The 15,672-nt window shown below is 42.4% G+C and overlaps 1 protein-coding gene across 1 annotated transcript in view; it reads right to left on the reverse strand.

The window, feature by feature from the left end:
- Positions 1–11,756: 11,756 nt before the first annotated feature.
- Positions 11,757–15,672, reverse strand: part of kcnq3 (potassium voltage-gated channel, KQT-like subfamily, member 3) — a 108,057-nt gene continuing 104,141 nt past the window's right edge. The window contains exons 13-16 of the mRNA XM_040123067.1: positions 13,759–13,890; positions 13,572–13,667; positions 13,146–13,233; positions 11,757–12,464 (exon numbers count right to left, since the gene is read on the reverse strand). Of these exons, the coding sequence (XP_039979001.1) occupies positions 11,757–12,464; positions 13,146–13,233; positions 13,572–13,667; positions 13,759–13,890 (1,024 nt within the window). The remainder of the gene's footprint in view (positions 12,465–13,145; positions 13,234–13,571; positions 13,668–13,758; positions 13,891–15,672) is intronic.

Genomic DNA, 15,672 nt, shown 5'->3' on the forward strand with positions numbered 1-15,672 from the left:
GCGATCCGTAAGTCAACAGCTATAATTCGTCGTGCACTTAGAACAAACTTCACACTCAATTTAAGTGCAGTTATTCAAAATGCTGTCAGATGGTGAGAACGTAAGCTAGATGTCTAAAAAACAAAAAGTTCTCCAACTGTCTTTTCACCTGCAAGTCACTGGGCTGGCATTAAGTGGATTTAGTCGGGTTCTGTCAACACAGTCTGTACGTAAAAAAAGGAGGATGAGTACAGCTGGTGCTGAAAGATTGGCGTGAGAACGTCTCTCAGAGGTGAACCGGATCAGCGCAGCCTCAGATTGTGTGAAATGAAGGAGGTGGCCGTCGGCCCGTGCTCAGGCAAAGACCTGAACACGACCTGAACCCGAGGAGGTGGCTCGTTGGCTCGTTGGCGCAGCATTTCCCGGAGCCAGCACTCAACCTCTCTCTTACCTGGTGGAGGAGCGTATCTCTGTGCTCACGTCCACAGCAGGTAATTTGTTGAGTTTGACAAACTGAGTTGTTATGTTGTGTGTAGCGTGGGCCCCTGTCAGTTTAGGTCCTCGCCGTGGTCCAATCAACTGCTTCTACCCAATCAGGCTTATGACTGGCACCTTACAGCATCGTGCGCTAACTATTGTTACATTATTATCTTTATTTTTTTTTGCTAATGATTTTCAATGAACACTTTACACGTCACATGACAAAAAAAATAAACCCGTAAGAGCATAAACACAGACTTCACCCTCCCCTCACCCCGTCAAAAGTAGAATAAACTGTCCATAACAAGATCTGTGTTACTCTGCAGCTCAGATTTCAACCACTGGGCAAATGTAGCATTAAAACCTATTTCAGCGTCAGGGATTTTTCTATTGCATCAATCCAACCAGTTTTTTCAAAAGTGTAATAAAGCGACGTCATTTTTCCAGAAATGTTTCTGTTTTTTATGAAGACAAATTCCTGAGATGTGACTTTTTAAAAATCTTCTAATATATTTATATATATATATATATATATATATATATGTGTGTGTGTGTGTGTGTGTATTATTTTTCTCTTTCTTTTCAGTTAGTCTGTAGTTTCATTTTGCACCAAACCAACATTTTCCCATCATTTTCTTAGCCACTGACTGACAGTCAACCTTTCTGAACAGGTCGGTGACGATACTGTAAGTTTGACCTGCGAAACGCCGACACTGACCGTTTCCTTCCGGGCTGTTTTTCTCTACACCCATGCACAGGATTGAATCACCCAGAAATGGGTAGCTCAGAAATGACCTACATTTGGCTACATTTCTACATATCGCTTAAATCTTATGTAAAGCTTTTTAAATGCAATACTGAAAATATCCTAAACCCACTGTCGCAAAAATTCCTCAACATTTGCATGTATGTAAATCCCACTCTCTTAAAAAGTCGCTTTCAGCTGATGTTTGATTTGGATTTTACATCTTAAATGTTTTCAAAACGATCCAGTTTTTCTCATGCTGTTGTTGTTTTTTCAGAATCACACCGTGAGGTGATAACTGTGGTTGGAACTTTTATTTAGCTTGACATCAACTGGCCCGATGAGTATTAAACATTGACAAAATAATGTGTTTTTATTCGCTCGGACACGTGACACTGGTTGGACAAAGCTTCTAGTTTTTTTTAGGAAATCATTGGACTCGGAATACGGCCTTTTCCCGCTGAGAGGGACATTTCTTGCAGTGTAGGTAAATGGCTGTAATAAGCCGCCGGAGTGACATCCGAGCCGTGGGGAAGATCAGTGAATAAGAGGAGTGAATGCGAGTCCTTAATGACGAGGGACCGGTGGGCCCTTTGGTCGCCTTGGCAGTCACATTCGGGCACACAGCAGTAATATGCAGAGGAGGAAACAAGGCTGCTGAGGTCCTGGGAACAGCTGCCCCCCGGGAGAGGACACACAGCCTTTTAGCTGATAATTATAAAATGAGAAAGAAATAAAAATGAACTGGCACGAACAAGACGCCGTGGCTGCGTTCCCGCCGTGGACCTTCATTCTCAAGCTCGTTGAGCTCAACGTGGAAAAACAGGACTTTCTGTTCCGAAATCAAAAAAGATATGAAAAATTAGTATGTTTTACAAAAACAAATGGATTTACTGTAAACACAAGTGAATCAATGGAACGTAAATGAGAGACTCCATAAAAAGAAGGTTATACTGAATGTCCAGGCAAAATGTTTAACTAAGTTTTGTCAGAACTGGCTGCACTGAGATGGAAAAACCTACACCCAGCGGGTAACGGTAAAAAAAATTAAAACATGACTTTGTGTCACTGTTGAAGTCTCTAGCGGGATTTAAAAGCTGCAGCTCAGGACCTGGCCTCGCCTGGAAGCTCGGCTTCGCCCGCAGGCTTGAAAGAGATGCGGAACTACTGACGTGAGACCCCTAACAACCGCAGACGCACAAAAATGGCCGCAAAAAAGAACCAGAGCGACCACAGAGAGAGATGGAAAATAACCACAAACCGACACGGCCTGGGCCTCTTGTTCTCATATAGTAGTGGAGGGGTATCGGGCCATTTACGTGACAGGGGCCCCTTGTCTCATAACCCATCATAAACCCACGGTTAGCCGCGGAAGTTTGGTTGATTTTTTTTCTCCACGACAACAACCAGGCTTCATAAAAACTTGTGTAGTCATTCAAAGCTGCTGCACCTCTGCAAAATGACAACTTCCTTCAATATGAACTCTTTCCGAAACTATCCTAATGCAGATTTGTGTCAAGCTATGAAGGATTATTTACAGTTTTGTTTCTGTTCTGGTTGAGGTTTAACCACCATCTGTCCAGTTCTTGACCACTTGTCACTTTTTCCAAGACTAAAAATTCTAAAACAATGAAGCATCTTCTTGAGGCTGCAGCATTTATTACTCTGTTTTTTCTCGATTTGACACTGTTCAATGTGTTTGTTGGAAAAATCCAGCCATTCTTAGAGCCTTACCTGTAGTGAAGCTAAAAATGGAAAGTTTGTCCTCAGTGTGGGGTGTGGACGTGGTGGGGTAACTCAAATCAAAAGATGTAGGATAGAGTAAAGGTCCCGGCGTCTGCAATTACATTGCAATGAATCTAAGAGTCCTATTACTCACCTTTATGTGATGTCCACTCATTCAGTTTTCAGTTCAGTACTTTATTAATAACTGGTGCAATTGAAAAGACAAAAAATAAAAAAATCAAGTAGGAATACATTTGCATATTATATCATCAAAACCAAATATTAAAAGTGGTCTAATACAGAATAGAAATGGCAAGTTTATTTTTTTCAAACTGGAATGAGAAAAATGATGCACAGCTCTGAAGGCCACTAGTGTAAAGTTGTCCACACTTCCCTTAAATCAAACTTAAGAACAGAACTGTTTCCGACCCAGAAACGCTGCTGTCAGTTAACCCGCACAAAGCTGTTTGTAATATCTGTCTGTCTCAGCGTCTGTTAGGACATTTTCTTTTGTTTCTTTCATTTTGCCCATTTCATTTCTCAAAGCGTAACGGCTGCATTTACACAAGAAAAGCAAAAGTGATTTTGAAACGGTCTTCTTTCCTATTCCTCCTCACATCTTGCCGTGAAGACAATCCTGTCCTGTTGGAAGCCATCATAGTACCTGGCCTTTTTAAGCTACGCTCACACGCTGTCTACAGTTTACAGTTTTTTGGCACATTTTTCAAACGGCTTCCTACAGTAAGGAGAGCTGAAGTGACACTGGAACTTTGGTGTTGTTCCGGGTAAAGGAAAACCTCATTCAGAAATGAACATTTGTAATCATGCAAACGACTAAAAATCAGCCTACAACATAACCTTTATTCAACAGCGGGGATGAAATATCTTCTTTAATAATCCGACATCATCAGACTGCTGTGGGTTAAATGGAAAGACTGAGCCAAGTCAGATGGACAGCGAGTCCCAGGAGGTGCTGATGTTTTTTTTGTTTTTTGATTTAAATTCGCGAAGTTACGGAAACCAGTTGTTCCGTTAGCTTGCGCCTCTCCACGGAGCAACTAGCCTGAGGGGACGTGGAGACGTCAGCAGTGCTGCCGGGATGGTTGCAGTAGCCAGCTGACATCTTGCTCAGGTTAACTGAGGTGGGTTTCACCTCAGTTAAGTGGGGTCGGACGGGCACACTACCCATCTCTTTTTTTAAACTGGATATCAGTTTCACCTGTGTGCATCCAGCACAGAGATAAGTCCAGGATGTGTTTAGCCTAGCGTAGCTCAAGGACCGGCAGCAGGTGTAAAGTGGTTGTTTTTTTTTCCCCTCTGCCTCGTGATAAGTCCAAAGATTTTTTTTTTTTTGGTCTTTGTAAATGCAGCCTTCTGCACAGATATTACCAACAGCTGTGTTTCGACAGCCATAGCAAGAAAAGCATGACCAGAATTTTTTTTTAAAAATGACATTGAAAAGAACTTTACTGTAGAAGGCCAAGGCACAAATAATTAGTAGCAATCAAAATGTCCGTAAAATTACAGGTTATGTAGAATGTGTCGATCAGTGCATTACTTGGTATGCGGTTACAGTGAATACAACCATACTCAACAAAATAATCACAGCAAGCGCTATTGCCCTCTTGACTACACAGATGCCATAAAGTGCTCCTTTTCATTCAGAATCGATGCACAGGTGGACGACTCCGCACACGGTTTTCGAACAAAATAAATGACACGCGTGTAGGTGTCCACACACGTAAGTACACATGTGAGGGGGAAGAAATGTGTCGAAAATGCTTGTTTTGGATACATACATGATTCATGTGAGGACCAGATTATGGCTATTTAGACTTAAACCATGTAGAAAAATTGGATTTTTTTAAAAATAGCATTGACGTGCGATGCTGCACGAAGAAGTGAAACAAGCTCATTTAGCTTTTCGTAAGTCATTTTCCTGCAGTCCTACTAAACGACTGCTGCATTTCCAGGCTTCTCGAGTGTTGTTTCTACATTCAGAAGAGAACTGCCTGCCAGACTACAGAAGAATAAACAGTCTGAATGGCTGCTAGAGCAGCTGCAACTTTGAGCCAGTGTCTCTTCTGTGATCATCCACCGAGAGCGAGACACCACTGCAAGGTCAATCTCTGCTGATGGGGAAGATGTGAAATTAACTAAATATCGCAGATTCCTCAAGCTGACCTTCCGAAGCTCAACAAGCGTTAGTACCAGTGGTTGAAGAAAAAACACCCCCAGATCTTAATGTAAAGCCCAGAATCTGAGCCAACACACCAAAAACTCCACTGAAGCTCAACACAGTTTACACTTGTTTTTCAAACAACTTGGAGAAAACTTGAGGAATTAGGGGCTCTTCTGGGCACCACAACCAGATCAGGGAGTGTACTTTTAAAAAACAGTGCCTTACGTTAAAGAATACGGTTAGCACCGTAACCTTGACAAGACAAACTGACCAGATCATGGCTGACGAAAAAAAAAAAAAATCACCACCTAACGAACAAAACTTGCTGCAAAACAAGGAGGGGAAACACCACTGGGGACAGTATTGTGTGCAAATTCCAAAAGTGACCCAATAGAAATAATCTTTCTGTCTCCATTTACCTCTTACAATTCAAATTCACAGTATATTAAAATGATAAAACATCATATTAGGATATTTATTAAATGGGAAACCAGATTCGTAAAAATGAGTAGAGCAGATTCTGTGTTTTGGAGAATACTCAAAATTCTGAGCGTCAGTGAAAAGGAAAACAGAAAAATGCTGATTGTCAAATCAACAGTTAAAGGGTTCTTTCCAATAAACAAGACTTACTTTGAAGGTTCAAACAAGATTGCATGAAGTGTCAGTCATGTTTGTAAAGTATTCTCCGTGGTATCTATTTAAAATACAAAATAACGAACAGCCCAAACACTTTCTTTTTTACATGAATTACCCAAATTGTACGTAAACGTTTTCACGTGGACATTTCGCATTGAAGACATATGAGTTACTCTTCGTTCTGTTCCGTGAGAGTTATTCTGAGCTTTGACATCCCACTCACTCAACAAAACATATCAGAACTGATTCAGGAAAAATAAGAAGACAAAGTTATCAATGACTTCAGCAGCTGATGAAAACCTCTGGGAAACAAAGCATTGATTCCCGACGCAAAGAGGGTGGAACGAGTGCGTGAATGTGCTCAGCAGGATTCACCCAAAAATCCTTCACAGTTGGCTCTTGGGTCAGTGAACAGAATCAGATTACAATATGGTGTAAACAGCTAAGCTGACTTTGGTCCATTGGTCAACTTACCGCATACACGAACAGAGGTTTGGCACCGAAATCAGTCCGGTGTCTTTTTGATAACTTTTATCCAAGCAAAATGGTGATAATCAAGTAGCAAACTGAAGTTAGTGTTACTGTAGTTTATACTTGATGGCTTGTAGTTTGAGAACTTTCAGAAAAGGTTCCAAGCTCTATAAACTGAAAACTGCATCAGTAAAGGTTTACTGAAAACATTATCTAGGCAAACATTATGTGATGTTTTGTATTAACAGCGAATACATTTATTCTGAAAGGGACATCCGTAGCACCGAGCCCACTGAGAATCAACACCAACTCAGCAGCTCTACTACCAAAGTTTTGGTTCTCTGGCTCCACAAAGGCTTTATCTTTAAGTCCCTTAGGCTTTCACCCACCCCTACATAAAACCTCTGGCAGCAAGTTCGAGAGAACAACCTACGATAAACACACTCCACCCTTTCCGCCCCGAACCAAATAGTAGACAAAGTAAAAATTAAACGAACCATTCAGCGTCAGAGCCGCTTAAACCCTTCATATGCTCTCGCCTTCAGAAGAATTCTGATCAGCTTCAAGTACTTAATATAATGTGCACCAAAGTGTTCGTAGACGGACCTGAGACGCAGAGAACAACCTACTGTCAGATTTTCAGCAAAGTGACCAACAGGCCAAACTCCCCAAAAGCCAAAAAGCCATTAGTATCATCTCGTCGTCCTTATAACTTGTGAAGCGCAGCGATGACGACCAAGTGATGATGATCTCACTTTTTTTTTTTTTGTAACAAGCTTCTTTGAATTGGACACGAGTGAAATTTGCACACGAATTTCTGTCCCATTACTTGAACTTTCTTCAGTTTACTTTCTACTTGTACTGTCTTTGATATAAGGAAGTCAATGGAGAAAAAAAATGTGCAAAACAGGAGTTCGAGTCACATGTGGTCACAAATAGCATAAAGCCTTCACCTCAAAACAATATACAGTATCACGTCTGGGCACATTTTACACAAAAAATTTCATTTAATTCACAAAACCAGTGTGAAATGAAAATGAAAATGAATTGGAACCCTTTTTTTCACTGTAAAAAGTAATGCCAGCACTCCCTTCCAAATACTGAGGGAATGGCTTGTGCGTACTCATCCCACACCCGTCTCAACAAGTAAGTGCATCTCATTCAGTTTTCAGTTTCAATTAAATAAGGTCCCAGTGAGGTGATTCAGCTCGTTGTAGTTTAGTTTCCCTTGTTTTGGGATATTTTAAAAATTGAGCATCGGCTTCTTGAAATAAAGAGGCAGATTATTGCAGTTACACCAAGAAATTATATATTTTTTAAAATGACGAAACATGTTGATTCGCATTGGAAACAGTTGAAATAATCTCAGCTACCCAGCAAATTGTTTTTAGGAAATAAAGTGAATGAAATTTTATGGCTTATTCAAAATAGCTTGTTAAATGGATCGTTGTATCCTTATTGCACTGTGGCTCTGTGTACATGAAGAGAAGAATAATTTCAGGTTTATGTCTATAATAAATTATAATCTAAAAATATTTCCATTGCAGGACGCAGGTCAGCCGTGTTTGCTAGCATCACTTTTTTCCAGTGCATCTTTGTGTCTTGGAAGACAATTTATTCTGTTCAACAGTTTACAAAACATTAGTTTTAACAGTTATTTGCCGTGTAACCATAAACATACCAACGGTGTTTTATAGTTATTTCCAGTGGTGTTCTTGAACTGATAAATTTAGAAAGGAAGCAGTAAGAGTATAAATGTTGAATGGAAGCAGAGTAACTCGCAGAAAATGTTTCCGTCAGAGCTTCCGTGAATGGAACTTGATTAACAAGGCAACAAAAACACTGGTGTTAAGGAGCTTGGAGTGTGAGTTCTTTCTGAAGGTTACGACATTAAACTTCAACAAAAGCAGAAGACTGAGCAACTCCACCGTAAAGACAGAAAACAGTTCAACTTTAAGATGATCGAAAGAAAGAAACAAAAGAGTAGTGAAACAACTGCAAGCTTTACATTTCTGTGCAGCTGAAATCATGTTGAGTCTGAATTCAGCGAATGAGCCAAAAGCGTCGCAAAGCTACAAAACAGTATTTTACAAAAGCAAGTCTGCACTGTGTGCTAGTTTCAAAAAAGACAAATCACTACAAAAGGAAACCGAGTCCACATTCATAAATCCTGTGAAGTGCGTTTGGTGTGTTGTGGGATGAAGTGGCGCTGAAACACTAAATATAGAATGACCACGGGGAGTCATTCTGGATGATGTTTTCTTGCTTCAGAGGCACAATGAATGAACGTCTGCAGGGATATCGCATCGTGCTTCGATCTTCATGCCCACACGTGGTGACGATCGGTGTCTGCATGGCAAGTTAATTCATTTCAAAATATATAACTGAATGGGTTTCGCTAGCGGAAGATACTGTAGGTAATAATAGTAACTGTAATACAATTAGGCCTAGTTAAATAGATAATAACAACAATATAAGTAAGTAAATAAGTGTTTGGTTCACCTCGCTTAATTTTACAGATTGCTGCTTCCACACCAGGCTTTAATTGGATCTGCAAACAAAGTTGTAGCGCTTGTTGTGACCTGCTTGGAGCATTAGGTGGGTGGAGTTTGACACAAAAGGGCAATTCAGATAAAGTAGGGTAATTTTTAAATTAAAAACATGCTGTGTTTGTATGAAGTAAAAACCTGCTCAAGTGGCCTTGCAACAAACACGAGCTACATTACATGTTTACGTGCAGAGCGAGGGGCCACTGACGGGCGTTCAAACGCTGCCACCGTACGTCGCCCTTAGAGCCATTTACCCAACATCCCGAAGGAGTTTTTAACAGCTAACCACATTTTTAAATCAGTGCACATGGTCTGAAAGAAGGCCGGAAACACAGCAACAGTACTTGCTGCTACTTGCAAACAGTTATGTCAGTAGTGACAATGACCGAACTCTGGCTTAAATGGGCTAAAAATGCACTTACACCTAGAACGGCACTCAGAGAGCGCAGACCTCCGAAAGGCCAGTGTCAAACAACATACACCAGACTTCGGAGGAAAAAATTCAAAATCATAGTAAATGATCTGGATCTGCCCCAGAAGGTAATAGGTTCTTCCACGGTCCTTGCTCCGTCCATCCACCGAGTTCGGTGCAAATCGGTTCAGTCCGTCTTCCATAATCTTGCTGACAAACAAACCAACAAGCTTACCCGCACTTTCTTTGGTATGTGTCTTCACCTGGTGTGAACACCACAGAGGAATACGTATAACAGATTCTAAAATAGTGGCTTTTGGGGGGGTTGGTGAATTTTGGCCCGGAGCTGAAACAGAACATATTTTTAAAAAGCTACCGTGTCGTGTAATTACGGACCCAAGGACAGTGAGACCTGATACAAAATAGAGCCAAGGGTGATGAGTCTTCTTCCCAGGTCACAGCAAAGAGTGAACGCCATAAAAGCATTTAGAGTTCCTGTCGAAGCCTGGTGAGGAAGCGCGTCTGTAAAATTCCCCTGACTCTGAAGGGGCTTGAACATGCTATAACTGTGTAATAATTCATGAGTGTAAATATAGTTTTTTGTCAGAGGTTACATTCAGTATCAGTGTCGTCCTACATCTAAAGTAGTAAATGCTGTTGAGGCCTATACGTGATCTTCTGTAAAGCTTTTTTTTTCATGTTGTTGTTGCAGGAAGTGCTGCCCAGGCTCATGTTGTGTTGCTTTTTAACCAATGTTTCGGAAACCTCCGCCCTCGGCTGCCAATCGCTTACTAGTAATCCTACATGTCACTCCAGTCTTTCCGATACGTGGCGCTGTTGCTTTCGGTGCGCGAGTTCGTCACTTACAGCGCAGCAGTGAACAATACAGTCATTCCCGCGTGTGCTCAGAAGAAACTTAGATTAAATTAGATTAATAGCACGTTATCAAGTTCCATCTTTTGAGTTTCTGTAAAGATGTGTTGTTGGATGGTACAGAAATGAAATCATCTCCTGGAATCTTTAGGATATTTTCCTGCTGCTTTTCTGCTAATTTATAAAAAGGTGTTGCTTTTAACGGAATATTTATAACTGACTGTAAATGAAGAAGTGCAGGATTCTGTGTTTGGGAGAATCATGGTCAAAGTTTTCATTTCAGACACGGTGCGTGGGACTAAAACCATCGATGGCCTCTACTCCTCTGTCGGACCTCGAGTGATAATCAACCGAAATTACAGTGGAAAAAACATAAGTAGAAGACTTTGAGCTGCAGAATGTGAATGCAGCCTCAGACCAGGATTTATTTGCAATAGAAATACAATAATAGTTTTAATGAAGATCCTTTTTCATTTGCCCTGAAAATTTGATGTGGTGGACTTTTGGCACACATAAGACTGTAGTCTGTGTGAAAGTAAAATAATCAGTAATATACTCATTTACTCGTTTAATATGTTTTCTTTAGTTTCAGAGTTAGAAATTTTAGCCATTATTTTGCACTGATAATATAAATTATTTGATCATCGGGTAAAAATCCTATTCAAGTAGTGATAAACTGAACTCGGCAGTCAAGACGCTCAGAAACCTTTGTAAATTAAAGACGTGTAGGTGGTTTTTCTATCCCTGAATTCATGTGCCAACAAAGCAGCAGAGATTTAGTGTTTCAAATTCTGTCGAGTTTTTCTTTCTTTTTTTCTTTCAGGTGGAAGGTTTGTATGAATAAAGTGGTGACATACAACTCAAGAGCACAGCGGGGGATCAGAAATTCTGGTTTCCGGACAGAAACGACCCTCGAATACTTTATAACAACGTGAGAAATAACGTGAGAAAAAGCAGAAATGGTGAAACACAACTGACAGAAACTAACCAGTGTTTTGTTACCCAAGTCCTCCTCTCTCTCTCTCTCACATTTACAAGCTCTCACACACACATTCACACAGACGCACACCCGCCCAGAAAAACACACGTAACAAAGAGACAGGAGACTTTTGGTTCCAGTATCACCCTCCAACCATCACCCCTAGACTGGTGCATCATCATGCAAACCATGCAAAAAACAATGAAAATGTATTCATATAAAAAATAAGTGTTACAAAATGGCATAGCAAGTATATGTATCCATTCCATCTCTTTTCCCGTTTCCTGATATCCTGAACTTTGCAGTGTCTACACTAAAAATCGCATGCGTTACATGCAGTGCGGTTGGCTTTGCAGCGATAAAGCTTTTGGGTGTATATAGTATGTATATTAATGTTCTTTTTTATTTTAGCTAAATTTTTGCGAAGAGTGCGCTGTACAGTGTTTACTTTACAAACGGTCCGGTTTCCCTTTTTCTCTGGGCAGTCTCGATGCCATGGCTCTCTGTCTGGACGGCGGTCGGTTGATGAGGTCGGCGGTGGCCTCTGTAGGTCGATGACCTTTCTAGCGACCTCACAAAATCAAGGCGGATTAAACCCACCTTTTCTCCAAGCGGTTTGGTCCAGAGGTGTGGCTTTGACCCAAACTGATTTGGGTTTAGAGGCATGGGTTGGATTTAAGGTCTTAACTCAGAGTCCTGGATTTCTGCGCAGTCACACAAACACCTCAGGGTGGCGTGTTCCAGACAGCGTCGCCAAATCCCTCCCCCGTGGAGGAGAGCGGCAGGGGCCCCCCGCTGGGTGTGAAGGGGTCCGTGTCTGTGTCCGTCTCCCCCTCTGCTAGGTAGCTCGGTCTGGGTCTCGTCCAGCTGGCGTCCCCTGTCGCCACCCTGGCCCCCATCGACAGCTCCTCCCCTTCCTCCCCCTCCCGCTCCCCAGAGATGCTGAACCCGCTGGGCGAGCGCTCCAGCTCCTCGTGGTTCACCGACAGCATGGAGAGAGGCGAGTCGGCCCCCCGCCCCCCTGTGGTCCTGCCCATCCCCGCTGACAAGTCCTGCAGGGAGCTGATGGGCAACACTGTGGGACGCTCGGTGTAGGTGGGGATGGCAGCCGGAGGGTGGCGTTGGTAGAGGTGTGACAGCGGGGGTTGATGGTCTGGAGGCATTTGGCCTCCTCCTTCTGACCCCACCCCCTCTCCACCTCTTCTTCCACCCCTGCCACAACATGGATTCCCCTTGCTGACAGGCACCTGGTACGACAAGTGTGGGAACGCCTCAGGGTAGTTGAAGAAAACCCGTCTGATCTCACCATTCCCCGTAGGATCGCAGGTCTCCAGAGTCATGTGAGCAGCGCCAGCAGAGTCCACCTGCAGGTGCTCAGTGTGCTGAATGTGCATGTCCACCAGGAAGTCCAATTTCTTCTCCATGTCCTCCACCTGAGACAGAGACACATTTACACCAGCAGCGACGACTAACGATCAACCGTTTCTTATTCCCTTCTAATGCGCTCAGTGTGGCAGAACGTATTTATAATAATTTGATGCAACCTATCCCACTACTGCAATACATCTGCAGTCGGCGGTGAGCTCAGACTCAGGGTTCAGTTACACCAGCAGGTGAAACAGCAAATCGTATTTAGCTGGAAGGGTGTTGTTAGAAGCTTGACGACGCGGTGACTCCTTGCAGGTCGTACAGCACAACTAATACTATACTGCCCGCCATTTTGGACTCTGCAGCTCTCTGTACCATCAAAGGTCAGCAATGCCAAGTTCGCAACTGATCAACAGTGTCGTGTTAAAGTCCATCAAAGCTGAACTCTACGCCACAGCGCTTCCCAAGCGACTCTGCCTCTTTGATCAAATGCACTTGTCATGGTGATTCCGTTGAAAAGAATAACTTTAAATTTCTGCCTTATCATTGAATCCCTCAAAAGTGATGCAAATTATTACCCTCTAAAAGTGCGGTTTGTACCCAGGTAGATTTGTCTATCTCCCTTTCAAGTAAGGTTTTTTGGTTCAGGTACAAATTTTCCACATGTACTAGTACATCTGAAATGCTGGAGAACCCCATTAGTTACTTAAGTATTTCAAAAGGTGCTTTGCAATTCTAATCCTCACCTGTCTCTCCACCCTGACAAATCTACCCATCATGCTTTGGTCTTCGGCATCTGGCATGGAGGCGGCTTTGGCTAGGTAGGACTCATGCCTGAAACACAGGGACACTGAGTAGACATGGACTGCACAGACATTTGTTGGGGGGAAATGATCAAAGGTGCACCGGAACAGAGTAAATCTTGTTATACAAAAAGAACATTACTTTACGTAGTTGTCTAAAATTAACAGACCACTAGAAAATATAATGTACTACATGATAAGTAGAATGAGACGGAGATGTAAGCAAGAAAAATTCAGTTATATGTGACATTACAATGAAAATCAACACGAGCCTTGAAACTAAGTTAGCTTTATGCAGCACTTTTTTGTGTCTTATATTACAATATAACTTTTAAGAACATCTTACTTATTGATTATGTGTGACAGTACCTGGGTGACTGATTGGGTGGGTAGGCAAAGGGCGTTTTCTGGGTTTTCTTGTGTTTCGGGGTGAGGGGGGGTCCAGGGGCAAGAATCATGTCGATCCTTAACGGAGGAGAAACAAGGATGAGCTTGAAAAAGAGAACATATTTACTTCACTCAAACGGACTCCCTCGTCTGTAATGTCGTTGCTGACCTTGTCTGGAGGTATTTAATTCTACAGAGCATGTCCAGGTGTCCGGCAGAGTACTGCTCGATCACGTCTTTGACATCATAAGGCCTCAGAGTTTCCTTAAACCGCTTCTTGTTCAAGAGGAATTGCATGATCCTGTGAAACAAAGAGTTTCAGTTCAACAGTTAAGATGTTAAAGTGACAAAACGAGTTTTATCACACTTAGAAAACATTGGCCAGGAAAATATCTCTCTCTGGTCAATTTCCTCTACATTTTGCAGGCCGACTTCCCCTTTCCACTTTCATCTGCTGTACTTAACATTGCTGTGCACGCACGGTTTTTGAGGGACATTGAGGGACAGCAACATTACAGGCATGCCGACCTTCAATTTCACCTCCAAATAAGATATTTACATAGCAATTTTAAATTTGAGGGTTTCTTTATAACTTGTCTTAACATGTGACAACTTCTGTTCCTCACTGCAAAACCATCCCAGCTTAACAATAAACTGTGCTCTCTACTTGTTTGATCCATGTCACAGTAAAAGAGTCCGTCCATCTATTCACTTTGAGACTGTTTGTCCTTGTCGTTTGTGGTGGCAGCAGGACAGACAGACACCCGTCTCTCTTGCCACATCCGTCAGCTCCTCCTGGGAGATCCAAAGATGTTCCTAGTCCAGATGGGTTACGTAATCCCTCCAGCATTTTCTGGGTCTGCCATGGTCTCAACCAGGAGGCATCTGAACCACCTCTACACAAAGGAGCAGCAGTCCCAGTCCAAGCTCTTTCTGGATCTCTGAACTCCTCAACCGATCTCTAAGGCTGAGCTCAGCCACTCTGCGAAGGACGCTTATTTCAGCTGCTTGTATTTGGGATCTCATTCTGTCGGTCATTACCCAAAACTCATGAGCACAGCTGAGGGTTGGATCGTAGGTCAACTGGAAAATAGAGACCACAACAGTCGATCCATAACTCCATCATACGCTCACTTATAAACATGATCCTGAGATACATGAATCTTTACCTGGGGCAGGAACTCAGTTCCTGGGGTAAGCAAAGTACGGTTTTCTGGCAGAGTGCCCTGGCCTCAGTCATGAAGAGGTGGTAACTCTCACCAGCCACTTCACAATCAGCTAAAAATGATCCCATTGTGCATAAAATTCTATCTTTGTTAAACCAGAGCTTGGCTTCAACACTGACCATCTATCAGATGTTTGTCAAACAGTGATTATCAAAAGGAAAGTGGGGGGTTTACTTTGACACTTTCCATCAAACCCAACATCCTCCAGTTCTTTGAAAGTCTCTCGACGTTGAGGCCAGCCTGCCACCCACTGGGCTCCCACTTTGAGCTAACTATAACCTGACTCTTCCCAGAGTCAGTGGCTGCTGCTCGAGCCTCAGTCTTTGGCGCAAAGTTTTGGATCCTGAAACTAAAACCCTTCAGGTCTGAGCATCCCATTCAGAGACCCATTCAACCCCGAAATAATGGTATGGAAGGAAGCAGCACTTTCACTCATCTAATCACTCATCTCACAGGCCCTCACACTAGATTGAATTCCTGCTTTATGTCAGCTGTGTGGCCTATAGATTTACCAGCACACTGTCAGCATGCCTGAGTTTTTCCTACAGTCTGTCTTCACACTCGTGCAAAGACTGGAGGCTGAGTATCAAACCTCCTTATTGTTTGAGTACCATGGGTATTGTATTTATCACTGTCAAGCACAGAAAAGTGTATGTATTCATTTATTGTCTATTACTATGGGTATTTTAATGGAGATCCAGATCCAGGTGCCGTCCTCTGATTGCTCACTGGATTTATACTGAATTTCATTTTGGCAACGTCCCTGAATTGCTGTTTGTGTTGCGAGAACACTGATGCATTTCAGAAGTTTGGATTATTTTTTGCCAAAAAAAAAAAAGTTATCGTAACAGGCTTTT

This window comes from Xiphias gladius, unplaced genomic scaffold (assembly GCF_016859285.1).
Source record: "Xiphias gladius isolate SHS-SW01 ecotype Sanya breed wild unplaced genomic scaffold, ASM1685928v1 HiC_scaffold_1474, whole genome shotgun sequence".
In the NCBI taxonomy this organism is placed as follows: Eukaryota; Metazoa; Chordata; class Actinopteri; order Istiophoriformes; family Xiphiidae; genus Xiphias; species Xiphias gladius.